The sequence below is a fragment of the Poecilia latipinna genome, unplaced genomic scaffold (genome assembly GCF_001443285.1).
Source record: "Poecilia latipinna isolate Pla-1442-1.1 unplaced genomic scaffold, P_latipinna-1.0 Scaffold958, whole genome shotgun sequence".
Lineage (NCBI taxonomy): Eukaryota > Metazoa > Chordata > Actinopteri > Cyprinodontiformes > Poeciliidae > Poecilia > Poecilia latipinna.
In genome coordinates, this window is record NW_015113574.1 from 20,909 (window position 1) to 48,700 (window position 27,792).

The window sequence follows — 27,792 nt, forward strand, 5'->3', positions numbered from 1 at the left end:
AAATACAAAAAAAATAAAAAATCAGTGTGGCTGAGTCAGCTACCAGCCGACTAGTCTTCCCCCCCCCCACTTAACACATGCTAACATTTTCACAGCTGCTGTAAGAAAAAATAAAACAAGATTATTACTGGAACATTGGGTCTGACGAAGCAAAATAAGGTCCCTGGCAGATAGTAATGTATTTGGCTTCACCTCAAGGTGAGCAGACAGTGGAAGACGCCAATCTGTCTGCGACCTGCTGGCAAACTATTTTTTCAACTGAGTTCAGATTGACCGACCTCTGAAGCCCAATGTAGAAGTATTATTTTGTTTTTTTAAGAGGGGGAAACATAATTAAAGCAAAAAACAAAAGAAAGAAAAAAAAAGAGAAGGAAAAAAACACAAACAGGTCACAAAGTCCTTAATTTTAGGTTTACATCTATTTAAAGTGAGTCTCGTCAACAAACAGGTCTTAATGCATTTAAAGCGAGGGAAAGTACTAATTATGATGCGTTTGAGTCTCTGTCAATGCTAGGTTACCACTGGCTCTGACATGCATTAAAGACTCAACAGCCATTTCAGTAACTGGAACTGCTTTGTTATGTTTGGGTAAAAAAAAAAAAAAAACTAATGTGAGTAGAATCTGTTTTCTGATTAAACAAAGTGAACTTTGACAACAAAGTTGGACATTTATTTTTCTTTTAATTGATAACCCAGAGTACAAATTAAGTATGTCTACATTGTAGCCAGTTGCTAATGATTACTCAAATAGATGAATTTTATCAATTTTACATGTACATTATATTAACCAGGTTACATTTTATTAATAAAATGGAAGTACAAAACATCTGCCCAATGAGCAGAGCATAAACACCGAGATGAAAGCGAGAGAAATCTTATTTCTGGGTGTGAATTGGATCCGTTTGTCTTGTTGAAAGTGCTGAGTCGAAACTGTTTATTATTTCATAAAAGTAGAACACGTTTCTTTTGTTTTCCGGCCCTGTGAAGGTGACCTCGTTTCACCTCTAATGCTCTTTGTTTTGGCTCATAGGTTGGACAAAGAAGGCGTTTAACTTTTCTATTCTGCAATGAACTAAAACTAGATTACTTCATTAAGATAAATCTGCTCAAGCTGATTTATTTTCCCGTAACCCACCGGCTTTTTAAGTTTGCCACACTGCGTGAAAGAGCACATGTCCTCAAGCAAACCGGTGCTAGTATGGCAGGCTGTTTGGACATAAAATCGGTTTTGTCTTAGCATCTGTATTTACATTCCAGACATCTAAAAATGGGTTTTTGACTAGACACAGCTACATTTCGACTATCTGAATTAAGAAAGTGCACGTAACCCCTACGTAACCCCCGTTGAGCTGCCACATAGCTGTCCAAACAGTTGCCTGAAGAGTTTTGGGTTTCCTGCACAAAATTGCCACAATGTAGAAAGAGCTCTGCAGTAAGGAATATGCCATTTTCCATCCTGGAATTTTGACTCGTCATAATAACAGTTTCGTCGTGACGTTTTGTGCTTTCAGGTTTTCTGCAATTTCATTTGTGCAGGTTTAATTTATACATCTAAAAATGCAGTTAATACATGGTTAGTTATAATGTCACTCAAGATGATGGTAAATCTTACATAATTCCTACTAGTCTTAATGTAATTAGAGATATCTCAAATAGTTAATTTATTTTTAATTTACTAATACAGGTGTAGTCAAAAAAGAATCTCAGATTTCTGGAACGGATCTGTAGTGAAACCGATTTTATATCGCAACGGCCGGCCATACAATCTCGCGATACGTGACTGTGACTGTGACGTGACGTGTGACGTATATGAGATAAAACTCGAAGCCGCGTGGTACGCACTCAAGGGCATCCGGACCGGCGCGCGAGAGACAGAAGCAATTCGACAACTGACCTCACAGGCTTCCTCGTGTTCGGGACTGTCACTGTAGTTGCTCTGCACAGAAGTGAAGGTGGGTGTCTTTATTACCAGTTAATAAACACCAGCTGTTAAAGCCTTGTGCTGGAGTCGACACAGGTTCAAATGTTGGCGCTTGGAAAAGTCAAACCCCCACTTTTTTATGAATCGGTTAAAGTAGTAAATTATAACAATAATAATAACTGCCTAATAATAGCATTTTAAATGCTCAACAGAGTTCATAATGCCATGCATAGCATTCATTCATTGTACAATGAATGTGAAGGCACCTGCTCGCTCCAACATACACGCTGTCTTCTGCTTCCGAGTGTTCACAATCAGGTTCAGGTTGGCGTGGTTCTAGCGTGTGGGACGCCATAACTGAGGAAGCAGATAGTCACGTTCAACAACCCCCTCCCCCCCCTCATGCCAACTTGATATTGTACTGATATAGCGCAACTAAAGTCGGCTTGAGTTTCCTTCACTGACTCTTAAGACGGAGGGGCAGCGCTGTCCCGGAAGTGCCTCGTGTCCACTGCGGAAACCTCACGACCACGCTCTCTTTTTCAAATTAACTTTTTAGAAATTTATTTTTAACCGATCAATTGGAGCAGTAATGCATCTATTTGTATCTTAAGGCAGTCAGGTAATTGTAATGAAGCCAGTGTAGTAGGAGTTTTTTGGGGGGTTTTGTGTTTTTTTTTTGTTTTTTTTTTTCGTTCATAGAGAAAAAAAAGCTGCAAAATGTGTAATTTCAGTCTAAAACAACCTTTAACATTATTCTAACAATGTAACATTGCATTCAGCTGGAATGAAGTAAAATTGCTAAATCCTCAGAGATAAAAAAACAAACAAAAAACTATCAATTTGTTGCTACATTTTATGCAGTCCTGCAGTTTGGGATTTGAGCCCCCAGTCTCCTGGTTCTGACTTTTTTTTTCTCAGGGTTTACTTGGAGCTTTCCACCAGTGTGACTCTCACATGATTTACCACCACACAATGACTGCTATGCACCCACCACCCTCCGTTTTTTTTTTATATCGAACACAGTCATCCCTCCTTTATCACCATCTTTCCTGATATTTTCTCTTTCGTCTTCTTCTCAGCAAAACGTCGTTCATTTAACATTTGATTAGCATTTGTTCAATCTCTGGAACATTAACACGGAGTAATTAAGATTTCATATTTTCCAAGCAAAGATATTCAATCTGCATGTGTGATTTATTATGATTTATGTGGAACAAATAAGTGGATCATTACATTTATTTATTTATTTATTACCTTCATGTATTGCTTCATATGTGTCAAACTTTTTTTAAAGGTGAACACACGACATTTTATCACAAATATCCAGCTGCCTCTGTTCCGCCTTCATGGAATTCATGGGTGTAGCGTTTCCTCATGCCTCCTAAACAACTAGGAAGACGATGACCATTTAAAAAATATTTCTTCCAGTAAGCAAGTGCCTGAAGCTTGTTCCTGATGGGAAGAAGTGCTGTGTGTTGCAAAATTTCACGAAAGGAAAGATAAATAAACATTTATGTATTTAATAGTCTTGATTTATTGCTGCAGAAATCATTAACTGAAGGGGCATCTATTTATTTTTTTTTGACCTGCTAATTGGATTTTGATCAACTCAGATTTTAGTTTCTAAAAACAAATGCAACAAAAATGAGAAAAATGCACTTTAACGGAGAAGTATTAGACGAGACGAGCAGTGTTTATAAAAGGCACTCAAATGTTCATTAAAGTACACATCGATGTATTAATGAGTGAAAATGATGGTTTTTAGTAACAAAGCTGATGAGCACAATGAGGAAAAATCCACATCTCTTATCTGATTGGTGCTTTTCTATTAATAGTTGAACATGTAATGGGTTTAGTTGTGGCAAAGAATCTTTAATTTCACTTTTAATTCTTATCCTTTCTTAATATTATGACCAAACTCTGTTGCAACCTGCCTAAGAAACCGGTTTTTTGGTCGCTTACTAAGACCAAAGCAGTTTAGCTACTTTTTAATCCCATCTGACACCGCTCAGCGCGGTTTACCTTGGTAAACTCCCTTGAAGTTTACTAAGGTAAACTTCAAGGGAGTAAATAAAAAAATTCAAAACCGTAACCTGTAAAGTCTCAGAAGAAATGAACAGCTGTTTGCCTTTTTGTGTTTTATTTTAAAAACCTTGACTACATGCTAATTTCCTGCTGAAGCTCGGAGGAGCACAGCATCCGGCGCGCTGCGCTCCGCCAAGGGTGGGACTCGATTTTTATCCTGCTATCTGGCACGCACACACGTGTCCGAAAGCTCTTGAAATCAGCTACCAATTAAAAAAAAAAAAAAAAAAAAAAACGCCAAAGGGTTTAAGCTTTCCAGTGAAGCACAAACAGACGCTTCATGTTTGCATATGTTTGAATGCACAATGAGATCTTTTTTCCAGTTTTTGTTATCCATAGGTTTCAGCGTCTGAAAAAGAGCAGTTTAATTTGCCAATCTGATTAACGAATTAGCCCCGAAAAGTCCGGTATGTTTGGTATGTGAGATTAGAGAGGGGCTTTGCCCACCTTGGAGGGTAAATCCAGATTTCTGGTTCATCTCATCCTTGCCTGCTACCACTTTTCTAGCCACGGTCTTGACGGAGAATCCAGTCTTTTCCTTGGTGATCTATACAACTAATTTCTAGTTGCTTATGAAAGAGGAGAGGTCATCTCCATGGCACCCATGCAGGTCAGAAAGAAGGTCAAGGTTGCCCTCCCTGCAGAGCCAGACTCTAAAGTTAGCTGTGCTTCACAATGCCTAGAATAATAAAGTGTTTCCAGAGCGAGGCGCTTCCTCATTTGATGCAGCCATGCAACGGTCTCGTCAGTGGAAGTTGAGTATTTTTATCCGTTCTTCTTTTAGCAGAGGAAACGTTGGGTGTTTTGGTTTTGCCGTAGTATCGCCGTCTGCTTCTGCTAGTCTTTGATTCAACCTCAAAGTTCCTCATACAAAGTTTGAATATGGAGGAACCTATTGGCGCAGTGTGATAAATACAAGTGAAAATACTTTAAAAGAAATTGTAAAGCATGACTCAAATTCTCTTATGTAAAACAGGAAAGCTTTAGTTATACCTGCTGCTGCCATAATATCTATAATAATCTTTAGTATTAATCTGGTGTAACAATGCTACCACATGTTCGCTTTGTGAACCATGGAATTATGATAGATTTTGTTAGATTTTATTGCGTTTTGCATGGGGTTTGATACCTTATTGCTGCGATTCACCTTCTAGAATAACTTTACAGTTGGTCTTAAACTTCTCAAAAATTAAGGCCTTAAAATGTCTTGACTCCATTTTTAAAAGAGTAAATTGGCCTTAAGAATGTTTATCACTGGTCTTAAATGTTGTAGTGGCAGAACTATTTAATCTTGTATATCCTGGGCAGTATATGTATTTGTGCTGGACTTCTCTGTCGCATAAATATTTGAAATGCACACAAACATCATCCTGTTCTGTGACTTGAAGTGGTTGAGGCTCCTGGAGTCCAGCCTTAAATCTGAGTTGGTGTAACCTGCAGAAACTCTGCTCCCTGACCTCAAACTGCGGCTGTAAAACCGTTCAGTTAGAGAAAGAGATGAACACTTATTTAGTTTCCACACAAACGGCCATATGTAAGCAAGGGAAAGTCTTTCAGCCAGCTGACTGGCAGTGTGGAGCAGAGCAACATCTGGCTTCTTACGTTCTCTGTAAAACAGAAAACTTGCATCTTTAATTGCAGACGAAGAACATTTTGTGGCCATTAAACCATTTTAAATAACTTTTACTACCATTTATGCTACATGGCAGTAACTCAGTAATTGTATTTGACTAATTATGCCCCTTTAAAAAGCCAAACTGATTGGTTTTAATTAATATTGGAAGTGTGCTGCTGCTGTGTCCCAGTGTTTACTCCTGCTGACCCGTAACCTTCAGTTATGTTTTCACACGTACGGCAAAGGGTTGAAACTGCTTCAGTGACCTTACCGAGACTTTGAAAAACACGTGGCGTTCTAGAGATTTTAGTGCTTGTTTGCTCTTCAGGGTGAGCCAGAGGGTCAGAGGTCACGGCCTTTGAACAAAGATTGTTGTTTAAGCCAGTTTTGTTTGCTTTTGATTCCAACAGCCCTCTTTTCTCCACTGAAGGATTTGCTCACCTGTTTGTTTAGAATGAGACATAAATGTGGCTGCTTGATGTTGAGTAGATGTAGTAGGATGATGATAAATGCTCAATTAGGGAAGCATTTTGTCTCCAGATTTTTCTAACAGCTTAGCATAAAACCACCAAAATGTCAAAGTAAATTAAATTTTTTTGCGTAAATATTGCAAAAGAATTTCAATGTCTACTCAGACAGAATGCAGATAAAAAAAAATAAAATAAAATAAAAAATTTTTAGCTAAAGACGATGGACACATCTGTGTTCCTGGTTCGATTGCAGCGCTTCATGTTCCCAAAACACAAGGATGTTTTTAAATGTGATAATCTGGTCGTGTTTTGTCTTCTTGACCTCCCTGTCCTCATAGGAAAAGGGAAAAAAAATGGCGGTGGAAGGTCATGAAGAAGCCAAGCGGTGTCTGATTGCAGCAAATCCCTGAGAGCTCAGAAACTCTATATCACACCCATATTTATTTATTCATTTATTTTCAGTTTTTCGATTGGCTCAGAGAAGAATGATCCGCCAGGCTCTTATTCCTCTTCTTGTTGATATTTCATCAATAAAACTGATCCTCTGCTTGGACCGGCTGATGGTTTCTCCCACTGAGGCGCTGAGGGCCGGTCCGCTTCTGGACTCTGCCGGTGACTGAGTTCACATCGTAGCACCGGGTCTGCGCTAACCTGAGCAGCACACTGCTCTTTTGTGTTCAAAAATGGGGGCTTTCTTTCAAGCTGGCCACACAGGAAAACCCCAGAGATTTTTTGACAAGAGGTGGGGACACCTTCTTTGGAAACAGAACGTTCCCTGAGTTTAACAGGAAAGTGAACTGAAAGTGCTAAAAGATAAGTGAAAATCTAGCGGTTTGTCGACTCTTCTGGAGAATTAAGCAGGTTTTGACAGTGATACAACGTAGCTATTGTTTTCAGAGTCTGGGAATCTAAAAGTCTTAATCTGTGTTTTTTGGTTTAGAGTCCTGAGAAGCAGTGATGGAACAAGCAAGGTCAACAATATCCAAAATTGTAAGTATCGTATCTGAACTACTAACTTGTCGACATTTTATCAGATTTCATATTCGTATTGTTGCTACCTCTGAGAAAACTGCAACACGCCTAAGCTGGGAAAGTGATGAATCTGGAGAAAGAAGCTGTTTTTCTCTAGTTTGGCTGGATGGTTTTTTTTTCATACATGAATGTATTCATAGAAAAGCCAGATAGAAATGAATCACAAATTCATTTTACTGTGCAGATTTTCCAAGTTTCCTTTTCTGGGGAATTGCAGGTTATTCAACATCTCAGGGGATCCTGCTGCACATTCACAATAGTTTGTCAGACCAGAATAGAAACTAAAACATTCCTTCAGTCAAAGCAAAACCCTAATCCACAAAGTCTGGGAAAAACACTAAAACCAGGGCATCCTCACACCTTTAAAAAGTTTTAAATTCATGTGTCAGAAAATAAGGCCTTAAAATGTCTAAAGTTTATTAAATAAAAAAATGTAAGTTGACCTTAAATACATTGATCACACTCTGACATCTTCATTCTGTGACTCGAGGCACTTGAGGCAACCGCTAACCTTACTAGCTACTTATCTAGTGTTTTTACCCCCATCGTGGGTAAGTGCAGATGTATAATTGTTGTTGTGATACAGGCCTTAAATTTCAGTCATGGTAGTCTTCAAAAGTCTCAAATTCATGCATCTAAAATTAAGGCCTTAAAAATGTATTTGAATTATTAAATAAAGTTAACGTGGGTTTAAAAAAGTTAATTACAGGTATGTTGATGTGGCAGGACTACTTAATCTTATAAATGTAGTTTTTTGGGGGATTTTCAAACGGGACTTTTCTGTCTGTGTAAAGTTTGAGTCATCGACATTGCGTTCTGTGACTCGAGGCAAAGCAGACTACTGCTAACTAGCTGCTAATATACCCTTGCTAGCTATTTTTTCTACATCCATCATGAGTAACTGCAAACGTCACCCATGTATCGGCTTTTGTACATTTCTGTTGCATTACAGGTCTTAAATTTCATTTATAATTGTCTTTAAAAAGTCTTTAATTTGAGTTGGTGAAACCTGTGGAAACCCTGAAAAAAAGAACATGACCCCGACCCTTTCTAACCCACAAGATGCTTTATTATTATGATGATGAAGTTGGAACAAACTGATTTGTGCAGCTGGAGTGTGCTGTACTTCATTTCTACCCAGATTGTACGTTTGTTGGACAAAAACCGGACGATGTCTGAGTTTAAGATGAACGAGGGTCGGCAGGGCTCCAGGCTTCCTCTGAGGGTTTTCCAGCTGGTGTAACACAAGCTAACCCTAATCCCTTTTGTTCCCGCCTTTTCTTGACATTACCCAGTTTAATGGTGAGCCGCACACCTATACCCGCTTCAACCTGACCCAGAACATGGAGGGCGACACCAGCCAGGTGGAGATGAAGCTGTCGACGGACGCGGACGAGGAGGCTGTGGAGAACGGCATGGGAGACCATCGTCATCATCACGGCACCAACGGCAAACCCTACATGGTTCAAAAGATGCAGCGCACGCCCAGGAACTTGTGCTACATGGTGTGTGGCGTCCTCCTCATCTTCATCATCGGTAAGCTGGAGGCACTGAAGGAGGAATGATAGACGCACCAATCCAGTTTTAGTATTGGTCCTGATATTGATGAAAATTCTAGATCAGGTATCGTGACAAAGTGCTCGGTCTATAAGAGCAAATCTATTCAGTCTAATTCTATGCTATGTGTTCTAGGTGATGTCATACTTTATTTATTTTACATTATATTTAGAATTCCTAATTGTATTTGCTGAACCGTTTGTTGTAGTTCAATATTTACATTTGTCAGCCTATTGTTAATGCCAGTTTGTTATTTTAAATTTGCTGTTTTGCTCCTAATTCCACTGATTGAACAAATTAAAGTTTTGTTGTTTTTACATGTTTGACCAAGATTGTGAAGCTATTGGTGTATTTAATTCAGCACATTTATATCTGTGTTTAGGAAAAGAAACAAAACATTTCCAGTAGGGCTGGATAATAAATCAATAACAATATGTATCGTGATAGAAAATATCAGTAGAAATTTAAATGATTTCACTGAAGTCAGGTTTAGAACCTCATTCTGGCTCTAAATCAGCTAGATAGGAAAGGTTGGTGTTATCAGCTAACTCGCTCTGGTTACCTAGCAACAACGTGTTAAACAACTGGCGCAGCAGCAGTTGAAGGTTTTGCCACCGTGCCTCAAAGCTGCTTAAAAATAAAAAAAATGGCGTGTTGTGAAAACTGGATGAAATGGGAACCGTCACACCACCTGTTTTAGTATTTCGGATATTTAAAACAAACAAACAAAAAAAAATTGATCAGTATAATATTGACTTATTTGAAAGTCTGGTATTGTGATACATTTTTCAGCCTCGTCGTCCAGCCCTAGTTTTTAGTCAGTTCATCAATGTCTTCCTGTATCGATACTAAACCTCAGATATCGATATCGGAAGTGGAAAACGTAGAATCATCATTAAATTTCACATGCCATATTAGTTTTCTTGATGCTTTTTCTTTAAACCTGAATCCACTGGCTTCTTCCAGGGTTCTTGATCGGCTACTTGACTAATAAGAAGAAGGAACAGGCTCCTGTCTGCGCATCCTCCATCAGCATCGAGAATAACGACATTCCCCACGAGACAGGCGCCGCGCCCCTCATGGACTGGGATGATGTCACAAAACTCCTGACTGAAAAATTCTCTGCTGCCAAACTAGAAAAAGTTTTGAGGTGATCAGAAAGTAAAAAAAAAAACATGAACTGTTGTTTTCATTGCATCCCAGGTGTTTAACGGTGTTTCTATCCTGTCATAGTGAGTTTGCCCAAGGCAGCCACCGGGCCGGCTCTCCTGATGATGAATCCCTGGCAAACCGAGTTCTCCAGAGGTTCAAGGACAGCAGCATGAAAACCTGGACAGATGAGCACTTCATCAAGGTCCAAGACCTGCCGGCGGCCGGCTACAACAAGATCGTCTTCAAGAACGGGACAGAGGACCGTTCCAGGGGATTCCTGTCCTACAGCGTCGTCGGATCAGTACAGGTAGGCAACAAAATGGAGAGAAAACCCTGAAAACACCCAACGCGTGCGGGTAACCAGAACGCTGCTGCGCTTCTAGGGCGCGGTGCTGTACGCTCATTATGGTGAGGATGACGACTTCCGGGTGCTGCAGGACAAAAACATCAACATGAACGGCAGAGTTATGCTGATCAGAGATGGAAAGATCAGTTTCGCCGAGAAGGTGACCGGTTTAAAACAACAGCTACTTCCTCATCTGTTCTGTATTTATTTTTGTTGTTTTTGAGTCAAACACATTTTAGATCCTAGTTTCTTTGTGATTCCAGGTGGCCAACGCCGCCAGAATGAATGCCTCTGCTGTTCTGATCTACCGAGACCCGAATGATTACAACATCAAAGAGGAGACCGAGCTCTACGGGCATGTGAGTGACGCGCCTGATGCTAAACCAGTCTGTTTAGATGAAATCTCAGAACAATGCAATGCATCATATGGGTTTCCTTAAACCTGCCGGTCAGTCATGCACAGAGATGCTCTGATTACTAAGTCGATATTTTCCCAGCAGCCACATCCTGCTGGGAAATGACATCAGCATGTCTTTAAGGCTTGTCAGCAGAAGGAAGCATGAAGGCTCTAAAGCTTCCTGGTAGACGGCTTCATTGACTCCACAAATGATCTTCATCCTGAATCTGGACCCTCAATTTCTTTTCATCATTAAATAAGTTATTTTTCTTTAGCCCAGAAAAGAAAAAAACACCAACTTGAGCACAGATCACACCTTGTGAATCTCTTTGAAAATCTTGAAGAAACTTGGCTTCACAAGCCTCACTTCCAGCCACACCTTTTCCTTCCACTCAACTTTCCATTAATGCACTTGAATACAGATGTTTGTGAGCATCCAGCTGTTTGTGGTTCTGTGAAGGCACCCTATGACTTCATAGGCCAAAAACCTAACATTCATGTCTTAGAAATGTACACAAAACCAATAATACATTGTTTATAAGTAACAGAATTTGAGATTCTATTAGTTGCGAGATGACATAATCAAAATTAGAATTAGAATAGAGTTTGTAATTATGCCCATTTAATCTATTTTGAGTTTATTTAGATGTTAGTTGAGTCAGTTTGTGGTGTTTAGTCTTGAATGGCTTAAATTATTTCTACATTGGGCATTTATTTTATTTCATCTTTTTATATTAAATGTATATAAAAAATATAATCAAGATTGTTTTTGGGTTGTTTTTTTCCCCATGGAGGAAGTTTATGAAGCCATCAAGGGGCCAGTGGTTTGGTTAATACTAGAGCGCCCTCTGGTGGATATTTGATATTTCTGTTCTTCTTGTAGTTTAGCACTGCGTTCAAATCAAACACACTTTGCGGGTCAGAAATGCGTCCAGTGCCTTCATTTGGATGCTTGTGCACTTTGAAGTCAGGCGATTGAAATCACTACAGATGTGCTTCGGGAGGAACTTCTTGTTTTTTTTTTTTTTTTTTTTTCTTCTCCTGTTTTTTTTTGTACAATGGTGGATGAAATATCGAGGGTGTCTTGGCTGTATTTACTGAAAAGAAGAGAATGTCGTCTGGATTTCACCAGATAATTCAGAGGTGTTGTGAGCTTTTTCACATTCGCTGATGAGGATCACTTTGACGCTCAGATCACATTTGGTCTGAATTCTGCACAGGACTTTAGCTCTACGCTCCCAGTAAATATAAGTGTGGCATACGCCTCTTATCCTTAGGCATAATTGGGTGAAAACAGAAGATCAAACGGTGGATGTCAATCAAACATAATTGTAACTCTCGTAATCTTCTCCTGCAGGTCCACATGGGCTCAGGTGATCCTTACACCCCCGGCTTCCCATCCTTCAACCACACCCAGTTCCCTCCTGCGGAGTCTTCAGGCCTGCCCAAGATCCTGGCACAGACCATCACGTTGAGGGTGGCAAAGAAAATCCTTAGGTAAAGCTCACATCTTTGATTCGTTTAGTTTTTCACATCGATGCCAGTGAGCTCTGTAACGTGTTCCTCTGCCGCTCCCACAGCCAGCTAGGTGGTCCAAAGAGGCCCGAAAGGTGGAGAGGTTACAACACATTAGGAGGCGAGACTGACATCATCACTGTGGAGGTCAACAACGTTCTCACAGAGAAGAAGATCCATAACGTGTTTGGGGTCATCAAAGGTTTTGTCGACCCAGGTAAAATGAAACTGGAATTCAAGGAGAGAAGAGTCTGTGTGTGTGTTTGGAGGAAGTGATCGTCAGGAACTCCTCTGACTTTGTCCAGACCGCTATGTGGTTATCGGCGCCCAGAGGGACGCGTGGGGTCCGGGCTACGCAGCGTCAACCGTCGGCACCAGCGTCCTGGTGGAGCTGGCCCGTGCCATCTCTGACATGGTGAAGAACGGTGAGCATCGGGACAAACTCGGGCGTTTTCTAAGATGTGCGGTTTGAAAACATCACAGACGAACAAATGCAAACCTGTTTTTACAGGCGGATTCAAGCCAAGGAGGAGCATTGTGTTTGCTAGCTGGAGTGCTGGAGAATATGGAAACATTGGCGCCACCGAGTGGTTGGAGGTGAGGACTGCAAGACTTTTTTTTTTTCCTGAACTTTTTTTTTTTTACTCTTATAACAACTTTTAATAAAATATTCAGTGTTATATCTACCCTAACTGTTGTTTAATCTCACCTGTAGGGGTATCTGTCGTCTCTGAGCATGAAAGCCTTCTCTTACATCAACCTGGATGGCATTGTAACAGGTACTCACTTGGTTTCGTATTCAATATATTTGGTGCCCAATATATTTTACAAGCACATCGTGGTACTGTATAAAGTAGCAGTTTTGTATTTAAATAAGTACAATTTCTTATTTTTAGGTCTGAATGGATTTAAAGTAGCAGCCAGTCCTCTAATGCACACCCTAATTGAAAACACCCTAAAAGAGGTAAACATCCAGCAGATTTTGCTTTTATAATAAATAGTTTTTTGAAAATGTATTGATGTTTATATGCACATATTTTTGGTTTTTTTTCCTAATAGGTAAAAATCCGAGATGCCTCTCTTTACAAGCAATTTGCAAAGGACAACTTTGAATCAAATATGTAAGTAAACTCCTTACATATTTGAGTTTGATGTCAACCGATGACATCAAACTCAACTTCCTGAATGTTTAACATTAGTGGTATTTTTAGTTTGTTCTCATCATTCTTGCCGTTTTTGTTGTGCAGTCTGGAGCCGATGCGGATGGACAGCGCTGCGTATCCTTTCCTCGCCTTCTCCGGAATCCCCTCCATGTCATTCAGATTCTCCCCGGACAACTCGGTGAGTTGTTCTCGTTCACCGTAGATCCTTCATAAAACTCGACAGCTGCTGATGGCGTAGCCTCATGCCTCGTTTACCCTCCCGTTTTTCCCCTCTCAGAACTACAATCACTTTGGCACAATGGAGGACACCGTGGCGAACCTGAATGCTGCCACGTCCAGCCAGGTCCCCCAGCTGGCGGCGACGGCAGGCCGCTTCGCCGGCCACATAGCTCTGAGGCTGGTCCACGACCACCTGCTGCAGATGGACGTGATGAAATATTACAAGGTTGTCCGTTCCTACGTGTACAAGATCAATGGAAGAGTCAAAGATGTTCTGCAGGTGAGTTGGGTTACGTTTAACTTTTGTTCTCATTTCATGACTTTTTTTTTTTTTTTTACTTATGCTGCATCCGTTCATTGTTCCAGATGCAACCGCAGCTGTTGCCCAAATCCCTGACGGTGCAGTGGTTGATCTCCGCCATTGGTTCGTACAGCCGGGCCGCCCAGAGCCTGCAGAATGACATCCAGAACAGCGACCTGGAGGACATCGAGATGTGCCGCCTCATCAACGACCGCATCATGGCGGTAAGACCTTCACATCTCCGTTCAGCATGTCTGCAGGCCCATCAGTTGTTTAAGCAAACTGCCTTTTTTGAGTCTGAGCAATCCAGGTAATATTAATCAACGACTAAATTAGTTGACAATTATTTCAACAATCAATTAATCGCAATTATTGTTCCAGCCTCAGTTCAATCATTTCAGAATGACCCAGAAGTGCACCCAATCTGTTTTTGCAAACCACTTCAGAACATCCCTTCCCTTGGTTTTCCTGATCAGCACGGTCACTTTCAGAACGACCCTTGAACTTTCACAGGTTATTGACAAATTTGAATCTGAGCTTTCCCTCCTGCGCCCTCTCTGCAGGTGGAAAGAAACTTCCTGTCCCACTACGTCTCCCCCAGGCAGAGCCCGTTCCGCCACATCCTGGTCGGCTCGGGCCCCCACACTCTCAAAGCTCTCACCAAACACCTGGAGGCCCTGAAGACGAACAACCCCGAGGCAAACGCCGAGCTGTTCCTCAACGAGTTTGCCCTGGCAACCTGGACCATCCAAGGCTGCGCCAACTCCTTAGCAGGGGACATCTGGTCTCTGGATAATGAAATCTAAACTGATCAACAGTTGCACAACCTTTTAAAAAAATCAATAAGTTTTAACAATTGGAGAAAATAACATTGTCCCCCCTTTTATATTCAATACTTTTTATCCACATGTAACATTTGAAAAACCAAATGTTTGATGCTTTGGTGCTGCTAATGACTACTAGAACATCCCAGTTTTACATGGCAGGAGTAGCCAATTGTATTTTCCTACGAATGAGCTGAATGTAGAGCATTTCCCAACATCCCAATAGGTCATAATCTCTCCCATGACTCAGAGAATCATATCACCACAGGTCAGTATGATAAACTAATAACCTTTTATCTGTTTACTAAAAATAATTACAATGCTGCTGAAGCCAAATGTTCAAGCCTGAGCTGGTTTACGTTGGTAGCTACAATTTGATAAAAACCCAGCTCCTCAGTTTCAGAAGGTGCTGAAATCATCAATTACAAAAAAATGGAAATAAAAAAAAATCGGAACAACGCAGTTTCCATGGTGCACAGAGCGCAGCCGTTATCTGCCTCAAAGCTCATGTGACTAAAAAAAAAAAAAAATTAAGTCCTGACCCAATCAGGAATCACAGAGCTAATACGTACGGACCTTACCCCCAAAAAATAAAGGTGGAAGGTTCCCAAAAACACACAGCACTGAACCACAAACCGTATGTTTTTATTTATTGTTATTTATTTATCAGTGGCAGGGTTCACTATAAATAGGTTTTTATTGCCTTTTCTTTTTAATTATTTTGTATAATTATCGGGAGCAGTGCCTCCCATAATTATGACAGTTATACTGTCGAAATGACAAAAGCAGCATCTGCTAAAACAGAGAAGCGTACGCATGGACCGACCGGGCGGAACGGAACCAAAAACGATCCGTTCTCTCTGCCGCTCCCTCGGGTTCATGCGCTCTTCTCGTCCTCAGAGCATTATCGGGAGCAGCGTTTTCCATAATGTGGAAAAAAAAAAACAGAAGGAGGTAGTTTTTGTCTACCAGCACGTGTGTCCGTATCGGAGGCAGTGCCCTCCATATTTCACTGTAGGGGTGGATGTTTTTTTTTTTTTTTTTTTTCTTCTTTTGTAATTATCGGGAACAGTGTTTCCCATAATGTGTAAATACAGTTGATAGCTATGCATACATGTCGCTTACTCTCCTGTATCCTCTCTTTCTCTCTCTGTGTGTTGTTAATCAAATCAATTTCTTGGCCGGCTCGTCTTTTTTTTTTTTTTTAAATATACATATATATATATATATATATATATATATATATATATATATATTTTTTTTTTTTTCGAGCTGATACAGGAAATATTCTGATGTATGCAGAAGTCTGTCACAAACACTTGGGACCCGCGTGGTTACATCACTGGTCTGGTATTCCTGTGGTTTCTGATTTTTATTAATGATTCATTCAATTTGAAAATTCTTTGCCATTTTCTTTTTGTGCCTTTTTAAGTTTTATAACTTCACTATAAAAATTGAATGTAATTTTAGAAGGTAAAAGGCTTTTCTTGTTTAGGTTTCTTCTTTATTTTTTTTATTATTATTATTTTTTTTTATTTCTTCTTGCCAGAATCTAAAGTTACTGCTGTAAGCAGCTGTTACAACATCCTGGAATTAAACTTTACGTTTAAGATGATTGTTGTGGGGGAAAAACGGCACATTGTTTTAGAATCAGAAAGCAAAGATGCTTCTCCACTAAACCAAAACTGACATAAATTGATTTTTAAAGGTTGATAATGGCTCTGTTTGAGGCTGCAAATCTGAGCCTGAAAAAAAAAAAAAAATTCACGAATTCTAGAAAATTCCTTCAATCAATGAATTTGTCTGGAAATCGCTTAACCTTGTTTTCTTCCCTTGATTGTGTGTAAGCAGGCTTTGCTGGGCATTTTTATTGCAATAAAAGTCACTTAACATGTCTTCGCTTTATTTTTTTTATTTTTTTACAAGCAAAGAATTTATGTTCTTTATCCACAATGTAAAATATGAAGATTCTTTGTGCAGTTTTGTATTTACTGTTCTTTCAGCAAACGGCCTTGTTTTGAGTCCATATGTCTCTTAACTTTCAATTCCTAAATTAGTTGTGATTATTTCAACAATCACAATTAATCCGATTAATCATTTCAGCCCCAGATTAATTACTAAAACATAATTTTATTGTTAATATTAATGGGTTACCTGATCATTTCATACCTAAAATCATTAACTTTTTTATTTTTGACTGTCTCCCATTCTGACGGAGAATCTAACAAATTGTAGTGGCAAGATTTGACCAGGTGATGGAGACAAAGTAAACCTTTGAGTTTGACGGATTCCGTCAACTGGATCCTGCGTCACAATTTCTAAATCATGGTTTCAGAAGGAGCATTGCTCCCATAGACTGCAAACGTTTTAAGGGGGTTTTCTTTTAGGGTTTTGTTCTTAAAAAATAGTCTAATATCCAATTGCTCTCTGTAAAAATGGTGTGAGATAATGTATTTGAAAACAGTGAAACCTGAAAATTGAATCAAGAAACTGAATCAAGCTTTTTGTGTGTATCAAATTCGTAATTTTTTTATTTAATGTTTGACATTCTCCTTTACGACTGGCCAAGATATATATATATATATATAAAAGCAGAGCTCTCACTTTACTTTTAATGTTGGTGAGGATTCAATTTTTTTCCCCACAGTATTTATACACAACAATGTGATTTTTTCTTTTAAATATATTGCATCAGGAAAACAATTACATGAAACTGCTAATAACGAACTGTGCCAGCATAAGCAAGCAAAGCTGTAGCTTAAGGCCAGCAGGAGCCTGTCACAAAAATCAAGGACATTTGTGTTACATATATTTTTCTTTCAAAACAATTCTTCATGGCAGTTTATCATATTGTTTAACCACCTACTTATGCCTCCTTAGGTGGTGCCACATTTTAAGTGAAAGTTTGAGTAGCAGAGTTGAATATGTTGAACTCCACCCAAGAAAAGCTTGTCAAATCAGTTTGCAAACAACTCCCAACTCTAACATCTGTGGAATTAAAATTTTGATTTTTATAATGGATTGGATTTCCAGATTAATTTCTTCTTACGGTCTTATACAACCTTAGGCCAAACCTAAATTTAAAGAAATAAATACAGGAGCAGGTTCAGTTTTGATTTTTGGAGTGACGCATCTTCATGTTTATAGACGATCTCTGTGCCGTACAAAGCGTGAATAGAAGCGACGCCAGCAGGCAGAGTATTCAAACTCGCGCTGGTGAGCGAGGGCAGCATTAAACGCAGCACAAATCTTTACCGAGCTTCATTAGGGCCTCTGACCGGGAACCTAAAGCTTTTAGCGGGATGTCAGGACTTGTCAGTCCGCAGTCAGTGGTTTGTTTGGAGTGGTAAAGCAGAGTGGAGAACCGGAAAGTGACAGCAAGCGTCTGCAGCCGAAATTGACAGGTAGGAGTCATTCAAGAGCGAGTTTAAAACTCAGAACGCCCTCTTCTTTTCTAACATATGAAACTATGCTTTTCTGTTGAAACTAACACGGAAAAATGGCAAGCGCAAGTTTTGATAACATGATAGCGACTGTTGGAGGCAGCAGGCGAAAGCTGCTGTCACCTGTGGGTCAGGTGAACCCCCACTGTGTTTTGTTACACAACTAAAGCCAACTTTAACCTAATGAACTTATTATGGTTTCACCCAACTGTAAAGGTGCACAGGTGCTCGAGTATCCATGATAACACGAGTTGACCCGCAAACTGAGGCGCCTAAAGGTGAAATCAAGCAATTCTTAGCAATAAAACGTCATCAAAAATAGCCCTCAGGCTGAAGAGAGTTTAACTGAGGATACTTGATTTAAACAAAAAAAAGATAGATAAAAGCTGTATGTCTATTATACAGCAGTATAGAGTGACAAAGTTGTGGATTATTGTGCAGTTTTATTAGATGCATTTTAGCTTAAACGCATCATTTAACCTAAAATGATTAGAGGCATACATTTTTATTAAAGGCTTTAAATTTTTTATTTAGTTGCAGTTACATTGTAAAAGTGACATTGCTTTTTCATTAATGCTTTTATCAAAAGAAAAAACACATTTTCATTCAGAACTTTTGTTTTTGTAAACATGTGAAATGTTCATTTTAAACTGTAAATGAATGACATAAACAGATTCTTTACAAAAAACATAAATAAATCCACCTAATTTGTGTTTTGCTGCTTCTCTTTAAACCCATCTGGCTCATTAAATACAAGCTGGGCAGAGAGATGGATCTTTGGCCACTGTAACTAATAGAAAAGATTTTGCTATGTGATTTTTTTGTTTTGTTTTGTTTTTTTTCAATAAGGTTTTGAAAATGGCCACTCTTCTTCTTCTTCTTCTTCTTCTTCTTCTTCTTCAAGGTTGGGTCACTAAGTCCTGCCACTTCGGCATGCGTATGTCACAGATATAATCCAAGACGAGTCTAGAAAGATCGTCACCACAGTTAAGCAGACTCTTAGGGTTTTAATTCAGCAAATTCAATTTCTTCCAACATGCCTGCCAGACATGTTGCTCCTTATCCACGGCTCTCTGCTCTTACCACAAATACATGTCCACTTCACCTCTCCCCTTATCTCCAGATCTGTCAGCAATCTTTTATAGCTTTATTTTCAGTGCTATGAAAGCCATTTGAGCATAACAATCTTTTTATTGGTGTAGTTTATTTTTAAACGAGACCAAGCTGACCTACTATCTTTCATGCCAGGTCTCTCTGCTCCAGGTGGTTAATGAAGTCCCTTTGGGATTTGTTTTCTTCGTGACGTTAATGTTGTCATTAATGTTGAAAAAAGAACTTGTTTTCTTCTTGTTGGTTCAAAGTTGTGTCGCGTGATGATGGCTGAAGTTGGGCTGTGTTTATCTCACATAGTGACTCTGTGATGTGGCTAAAGAGGCAGTGCTGCTTCTACCGTCTGACCTGCTGCAGTGGTTCGCCTTTGGGATGTAGTCGGAAGTAAAACTGGAGTAAATGGTGTGAAAACAGTTTAAGTCAATGGAAAGACAGCCAACATACAGTACTTTGCAAAAGTATTTCAACTTTGGTGACATTGAAACGTCACGATACTTCTCATTGAAGTGAATACTGCCTTGCCAGACTTCATGTGATGAAGTTGTTACAGAAGCTGAACCAGCTACTCTTAAACCGTCTTTTTGGCAACATGTTGGGTTCCCAGTACAATAAATGACAAGAGAGTGAAAAACAAAATATGAACAATATGTAGGTAGTGCTAGTTGTTCAGACACTTAAAGAAATAGAAACTATTGCCATAACAACTGATGGCTGGATGTCTAGGGGTACATTGAGCCACACCACAATCCCAGCACACCATATCAATAGCAAATGAGAAATGCTGTACTGCGGACCATGGATCATTGAAGCACTGCCTTAAGGCCTGACGAGATGAACATTGAATTTGTTTGCTGAATTTGTGGCAAAATCCAGAAGAAATAACTTTTTCCAGCATAGATTTAAGGTTTTCTTGAACGTAATGCTAAGATCTTGTTCTCATGAACTCAATATTTTTATCTCATCTTGTGAAGTTTAGTTACATAACATCCCGTTCTGTTCTGCTTGCTTTTAAATGGGGGTGCTCGCACAAACCATACGTCATCACTGTCTTGACCCGGCAAAGCTAGCTTAGACCTAAACAAGTCAGCTGATGCAAACCTGATCCACAAAATACATGGAGGCAGCTAAAAGGTGCCTTAATTCTGCAGAAATGTTTTCAAAGCGCGCATCCTTAAAATGTTAGGTAACACTTTATTTGAAGGGGGGTGAATAAGACTGTCATGACACCGTCATAAACATGACATAACACCTGTCATGAACATGAATAAGCCTTCATGAATATTTATGACTGTTGTCATAAAGCGTCATTCGGTAAATTATGACACTTTTAATACGTAGTAGACATTATTCAAAATGTCTTTGTTATGACAACTTGACATTAACTAAGAAATCATTACTGTTTAAACTTTACCTTTAATAACATAAAGATACCTCATTTTTAAAGTGCGATCAGTAATACTTTTATAACAAATTTATATCAGTAATGATTTCTTGGTTAATGTCAAGTTGTCATAACAAAGACATTTTGAATAATGTCAACTTTGTATTAAAAGTGTCATAATTTACCGAATGACGCTTTGACAACAGTCATAAATATTCATGAAGGCTTATTCATGTTCATGACAGGTGTTTATGACAGTGTCATGTCAGTCTTATTCAACCCCCTTCAAATAAAGTGTTACCAAATGTTATAAATTCATGTATCTAAAATGAAGGCCTTAAAAATGTCTTAAATTTATAGAAAAATGTAAGTTGGCTCTAAATATATTAATTACAAATCTCAAATTTTGTCATTGCAGAACTACTTAATCTAATTTATTATATGTTGGGGATTTTTCTCGCTGGACTTCTCCGTTGTGCAAAAGTCTTGCAGTGCATCTTCATGGCGTTCTGTGACTCGAGGCGGTTGAGGGTACTGCTAACTAGCGGCTAATATACCCTTGCAGGCTAAGTAGCCAGGTTTTAAGTTGAAAGGTCTTAAATTTGAGTTGGTGAAACCTGCAGAAACCCTGGTTTCTGTGAAAGACGTTTTTTTGCAAAATCATCCTTTACTGAAATTTGCAGGGTTTTGAGGTCTCTACTAGCTTTATACATCTAAACATTATTATTTTTATTTTAATTTTTTTGCCACGTTGTCTTTAAAAGTAACTCAACTCGATGTCAGACTGGATGGAAAGTTAAGTGTTGCCGACACTGGATTAAGTCTTTAGCACCTCATTGCTCTGCCGTCAATCATTACACATATTGTAGGAATATAAAATTTTTTATTTTTATTTTTTTTGCTCCTACCGTGGAGCCAATGATTCATCCCAACCAGCTAGCCTGGAGGTGGGGGTCACAGCTATTTTACTTTATCTCAAGGAAAGCCTAAGATAATTGGGCTGCGTGGAGGTAGATGTGAGTCATACCATTCAGGTATTACAGCTCGCACGTCTAGGTCAAAAAGAGGGGGGTGGAAAAATTCTTTCAATATAAAATACATTCGCAGTGCTGGACCGCAGCCGAGCCGGGCAGAATCCGAGTCGACTCGGCGTCTGAAGTCAGAAGATGACTCTAATTTCATTATGCGCGGGATGTTTCTTTAATTACCGAACTTGTGGAACGAGGCTGACAGTCATGAGACGTAAATGCAATAGAGCACATTTGGAGACAAAAAGTCAGTCATGCTGCTCCCCCTCAGGGCAGACGGGCAGTGGATCATTTTTATGGCTATAATAAAATATCCTTAAGGCGAGTGTTGAGACTTTTAGAGGGCAAATACTGCTCGCTTTTTTCACACAAAGACTGATAAGATGTTGGCAAATATTCAGGGTTGCATTTCGTCAAGCTGCAATTCTGCTTGCGCACCCTGAGGCTCACTGATTGTTGAGGTTTGATTTGCGGTTCGAGCAACTTTCTCCCCAGGAAGTTGGGGAGGACAAGAATTATCACTGATTACTTCATATTACTATCACTTGGTAAGCTGTAAACAGAGCACTAATGACCCCAGAGGTGTAATTATTATGATGACTCCCCCCCCCACGGGGGAAGTGAAAGAGCCGGCAACGTCTCCTCAACATGTTCCAACACACGCCGTGATTACGGCTGATTTGGAAGACGTCGGATGCGTTTGAGAGGAAATGCTCTGCCGGTAGTGGCTCAGCGCCCGACATGCGGTTAGAGGAGCTGGAGCCGTGCCAGATTCGTTCAGTGGGCAATTTCCCAACAGGAAGTCAATCTGGAGGGGTGTTGGGCCACCTTCCTGCACAAACACTTGATGACTCGGAGCAACGCAAACGGTCTATGAGGCAACTCCAGTCTGATACTGGAGCCGGAAGTTTTTCCAGAAGGCGGTGAAAGAGAACAGGACAGTTTGATTATTCAGCAGAACTAGAGGGCTTTAATTCAAATTAAAAATCCCAAAGAGAAATTTAATGTTGTTGTAACTCATTAATTCAAAAGAGTTATTGTATAGTGATGGCTGTGAGCATCAATAAACTAAAGGCAAATTTGATTATGTAACAAAAGCAAGCAAAGCTGCAAAACAGCACAACACATCTTAGTCAAACTTGAGTGGCATTCCTTTCTTAAGTCACAAACTTTAATATACAGCCGGGTAAAACATTTATCATGATACATTTCTTAAAATTTTTTTTGATTTATTGTTGTCACAGTTAATTCCAAGTAAGTAATGCTGAAAAAAATCCCATTGTCCATATTGTTGGAATTGTTCATTTTAGACTTTTTCTCACTGTTTTATTGTTCATCATTTATTGCTATCAGTTTCTTATAAGAATTTTGATTTATTGTTGTTCCAATAAATTCCACGTCATGTTAAAAAGAAAACGCAAAATAATGCCACAAAATATTGTGATAAAATTGTAAGTCCATATCGCTCGGCTATAAATAACTGTTGTCAATTAAACCTAAAAAAGCAGCACATATTTACTCACTATGGATAATGCTATTTCTGTTCATACATATGGAGTCTTTTAAAGAGGCCCATTGTGTGCGTGTGTACGTGTTATTTTTAGCCTGTCTCGCTCCCTAAGTGGACAGGGTTTCCTGTGCCAGGGAAGGGATGAAGCGTCAATCTCCCTCTGACAGTTGCGTAACTAAAATCCGAGACCCGCTGGCATCGATCGTTTTCGGTAGAACAATACGTTTCATGGGTTTGTCGATGAGTAATTGACAGCAAAGTGGCTGGTCATCACTTAAAAGTTCCCCTGCTCTAAAGTTTCGTATTTGTGTGATTGGTGCGTCCCTCTGTCCTCTTGCGGTCCTCGCTGGTCCATTTTGTCCCAAACAAAGGAGACAAAGGGTTCAATTGTCAAGCCTGTGGGGGGTGGAGGGGAAGAATAGCCTGGTGTTTCTCCTTGTTGTGGGCTTCTCCTCTGAAACTGAGGGTTCCAGTCAGCTACATTGCTCGGTGCTGGTGGGTGGGCCGCGTCCTCGTGTGTCTGAGCGAGACCGATTTGTTTCATTCACTCTGTGCTTTCCTGCACAGGGCCCCTCAGGCATTCCAGCCCCAGCCCCCAGACCTAAGTCAGAATAATGTCAAAGTCACTTCACAGGGCTGGGAGTTGCTTCCGGTCCCGACGCTGCCGCAGCCTGTCATTCAGTCGGGCGGAACTTGATGTTCTCAGTTGTGTTTTCAGGATTTGGTGTCTGTAAAGACACTCTCAAGATGTGAGGTTATTCAGGGTGGTGTATTGGTCTCAATCTTACGGTTGTATTTTTCCACACAGAATATACAGTTTACTATTACTTTGTTTCATTTTCATAATAAATATAGTTGTAGTAGTTTTGGGATTAAATCAGGGCTTCCAAAACTTTTCCATGCCATGATAGGTTCTGGTCGGTTATTCACTTTGCAAACCAACAGACAACGCTACAAACATATGTAAAGAGACATCAACTGTTAGAATGATTTTTCTTGCTTTTATTCTCTTTTCTCAATAATTATTACATTTGTTTAGCATAAGTGCTTCCTCAAGTCTGACTTTAGTTAGCCCTGCTACGCTAGCTTTAGATAAATTTGACTGTCATCCAGCCAGAAAGATGAACATGTCAAATAACATTTCAATAAATAATTTTTAATATAGTTTAGAATAATGATTGAAAAATAGATCACATTTTAGGATTTAAAAAATGGTGACCAATGAATAACTGAGTCATTGATGAGATATTTGAGAACAATCAGCTACAAAACTTTAGGCAATTGTGAACAGTCATTAAACATAAAGAAAGAGAGAAAGAAAAGGGATGTTGTTTATGTTTTAGTATTACATTATCTAAATAATATCAAAATTTGAATGGACATTTTTCGAACAACAAAAACACACAAGCTGATTCTAAAATGGTGTAATGTTTGTCCAAATGCCCCAAAATAATAGTGAAGTGACCCTTTAGCTCCATGCCGAGTCAGAAACCAGCAGGAGAAATTCATTTTCTGTGCTTTTATTTTTTTATTTTTTATTTTTTTCTTTTTTCCCAAAGCAATTCCAACAATAAAAACTCCTGGATTTCTGTTCGTCAATAGATTCAGAAGAAATGACGCGGCCGCGCTCCGACCTTCAGGCACCATGAACACCAGTTCAGGTCGCCTCGGCGGACTGGGAGCTTCGTCTCAATACGGCCGACCTGCTGCCAGTCGGAGCAGATGCTGAAAGAAAACAAGATTTCTGAGGCTCAAATATTCCAGGTATGAAGCTCAAGTGCATGTGTACACATTAAAATATGATCATGTATTCAACCAACCAGACAGCTATCGGCAGCTGTGATTGTTCAGTGGAGTCAGGTGTGACTACATGCTGCGTTTACGTCACACGGTACGGAGACAGGCTCTTGTCTTTGTGTATGTGAAACGTGATGTCTTGCCTTCTGTGTGCTGTCCAGTGTGTGTGTGTGAACAGAGAAAGCTAATATATAATCGGGGAAGGTGAGAAGGGCATAATGTGACTGTAGAAACTATAGTGACCGAAACACTCAATATGAATTGAGAACTGCATGAATCTTACTGTTGGGATTTTGTATCTTGGAATCAGTGGAAAATAATTGGGGCTGAATCTGATTGTTTTAGTAACTAATTAATCTATCGACTTTCTGACAAGCAAATTTAGAAAACACATTCCACAGATTTTTCATTTCACCACTTTAGCCTTTTTTGCAGCCCCCACTCCCCTCCAAACCATGTAATTCAATTCGTTTTTTTTTTTTTATAAGAAAATTGAAATGTTTTGCCTAGAATGCAATAACTGCATTTCTTTAGTAAATGTGAAGTGGGTGAAGTTAAAACTGTGCCAACTGGAGAGTTTGGGTTAAAACATATTTGCAGACAAAGGTGTTTTTAATCTTGAATGCAAAATGTATGTGTATTTTTGTGCGGTTTTGGCTTAATTGCTGCTCTGAGGGATTTTTATTTTCTCAGCAAAATGACCCATTTTGAATGAACACTCCAGTTAACGATTAATTTATTAATCAATTAGTTGGCAATTATTTCAAAAATCTAGGAATCCCTTTTTGTTTTCCCAAGATATTTTTTTAGGGCATACAAAGAAAAGCATAGACATCAGACCAATAATCAATTAATGATGATTAATCTGATTAATTGTTTCAGCCTTAAAAATAATTGATGTTTATTACTATTAATTTAATCCATTTTATGTTGGAGTTTAAGGCAATTGGAGTCCATCCAACAGAACAATGTATTACTGGGATGGACAGCATTAATCCATGGTGCTTGAATTTTATTAGCCTTCTAAGTATTGTTCCAAAGTGACATTTATTCTGTATGCAGCGCTACAAAAAAAATTCAAGATGAGGGTTAATCCCAGCTGTATCACACCGGGGAAGCTGTTTAACTTCTACTGAAGTATGACACTGCTGTATGAGAGCATGACTGACCTCATTATTACTGCTGGGCTCTAAACAGGACTGCATGTTGCTAGCAGTTAGCACTGCTGACACCCACAGTCCAAACAGGGTTAATTGGCGGCTATAAATCTCCCTCGGTTATGTGTGCAGTGGCTTGTAAAGGTGTTCACAGACAGACCAGCACAAAGTAGCACATGGTTGTAAATACGGCTGAAAAGATTAATCATTAAAAAACAGGTTAATTCATCGTAATGAATCAATTATTGTAGTAAAAGTCAATTAATTTAGTTAACTGGATATAGACTCAAAAAATGGCAATTTTCTGAAAGGAAAAAAACACACACCCAGAAAAGTTAAGCCAAACCTGTACAAAAGTATATACATTTCAGATAAAAAAACAAAACAAACAAAACATTCTTTGTAAATGTTTTACTCAGAACTTGAGGTTTAGCTTCATCCGGTTCAAACTCTGTAAAAAGAAGGAAAAAAAATCTCACATTAAACACCTGTTGATAAGTCAAGCAGAAAAACTTTCCACGTGTTGGTCGAAGTTTGTTTTTTGGCTGCAGATTCATCCTTTGCAACAAATGATCAAGCGTACACTAAAGCGTACACGTGTTATTTCATTTTAGGCAACAAGATATTTATTTTCTTATTTAAAAATAAATTGAATTGTTTAGTTGCATCTTTTAACCCATTTCTAATGTTGTATAAAACGGGCTCAAATGAAAAATCTGCAGGACACTTATCCAATTAATTGATAAATTGTCAAACAATCGATGACTAGAACAACTGCTAGTTGCAGCCCTGGTGAACTGAAATGATTCAGACAGCAGATTGAAAGTTGCAGGATTGTTGAGTGAACGGAAGCCGGAGCTCAGGCGGATCTCCCAGAATAGCAGCGGTGATCAGTGAGCGTGCTTTTTGTGGCCTCAGACGCCCAGACAGAGGAGAACGCCGGGGAGAGCCGGCCTCTCGGCGGGCGGGCGAGAGAGAGAGAACATAGTGTTATTTTAACCATGAGCTTCACACCATAACCCCGCTTTCCTCCCTCTTCCAACCCACCGCCAGGGTTTCCAGTCAACCTGCCGTCTGTCCTTCTCCCTTCATTTTCGCTGATGGATTTTCTCATCTTTTCCTTTTGGTTTTGTCGTTATCCCGTCGTTTTTCTGGTTCTCCCAGCAGATAGACAGGCATTGTGTTTGAGTCGCCCCCTGCGGTGCAGTGAGCTGTGCGTTGCCTTCCGGTGCATTGTGTGTTAGCTGCGCCGTTAAATGCATCGAGTTTCCTCATTGAGTCTCCCTGTAATAGATCACCTTGTGACATCGGCATTCTAGAGCCCCCTGGCTGAAGGAGGGAACGATTCCATGGATTTCGTTTCAACACTGTGTATCTGTGTAAAAATAAGCCACAAAATAAGGTAATGTCTGGGATGCACGCTGAGTATATGTTGTCGAAATAACAGAGATTCGATAAATCTCCCCCGTAATTGAAAGAACTAAGTGTAAGATTATATTTCAATGCTGTTAATGAGTAGATATTCATATGTTATGTATGCAAATCCTGAGTAAAAATGATCAGGAGATTGTAAAACCGCAAAAAAGGGGAACTTCCGGTGAGTCTCCATAGCAACCGGGTATTGAGAAAGTTGCTGTTTCCTGACTGTTGGAAGCAGAGTGTTTGGGGAAGTGTGTGTGCTTTAAAGCTGCAGTGTGTAACTTTTATTAAAAAAAAAAAAAAAAAAAAAAAAAAAATATATATATATATATATATATATATTTTTT

The 27,792-nt window shown here is 39.4% G+C and overlaps 2 protein-coding genes across 2 annotated transcripts in view; both read left to right on the forward strand.

Moving 5' to 3' along the window:
* Positions 1 to 1,830: 1,830 nt before the first annotated feature.
* On the forward strand, positions 1,831 to 15,130 carry LOC106958041 (transferrin receptor protein 1). Its single transcript, XM_015049740.1, has 18 exons — positions 1,831 to 1,952; positions 7,035 to 7,084; positions 8,422 to 8,662; positions 9,650 to 9,833; positions 9,917 to 10,142; positions 10,219 to 10,341; positions 10,445 to 10,540; positions 11,936 to 12,075; positions 12,159 to 12,310; positions 12,399 to 12,518; positions 12,605 to 12,690; positions 12,809 to 12,872; positions 12,990 to 13,057; positions 13,153 to 13,214; positions 13,341 to 13,434; positions 13,534 to 13,755; positions 13,842 to 14,000; positions 14,340 to 15,130. Exons 2-18 carry the CDS (start codon positions 7,052 to 7,054, stop codon positions 14,580 to 14,582), a joined length of 2,313 nt encoding a protein of 770 aa, XP_014905226.1. The 5' UTR covers positions 1,831 to 1,952; positions 7,035 to 7,051; the 3' UTR covers positions 14,583 to 15,130.
* Positions 15,131 to 17,741: 2,611 nt separating this feature from the next.
* Positions 17,742 to 27,792, forward strand: part of tnk2b (tyrosine kinase, non-receptor, 2b) — a 58,973-nt gene continuing 48,922 nt past the window's right edge. The window contains exons 1-2 of the mRNA XM_015049737.1: positions 17,742 to 18,004; positions 24,675 to 24,836. Of these exons, the coding sequence (XP_014905223.1) occupies positions 24,795 to 24,836 (42 nt within the window). The 5' untranslated portion in view covers positions 17,742 to 18,004; positions 24,675 to 24,794. The remainder of the gene's footprint in view (positions 18,005 to 24,674; positions 24,837 to 27,792) is intronic.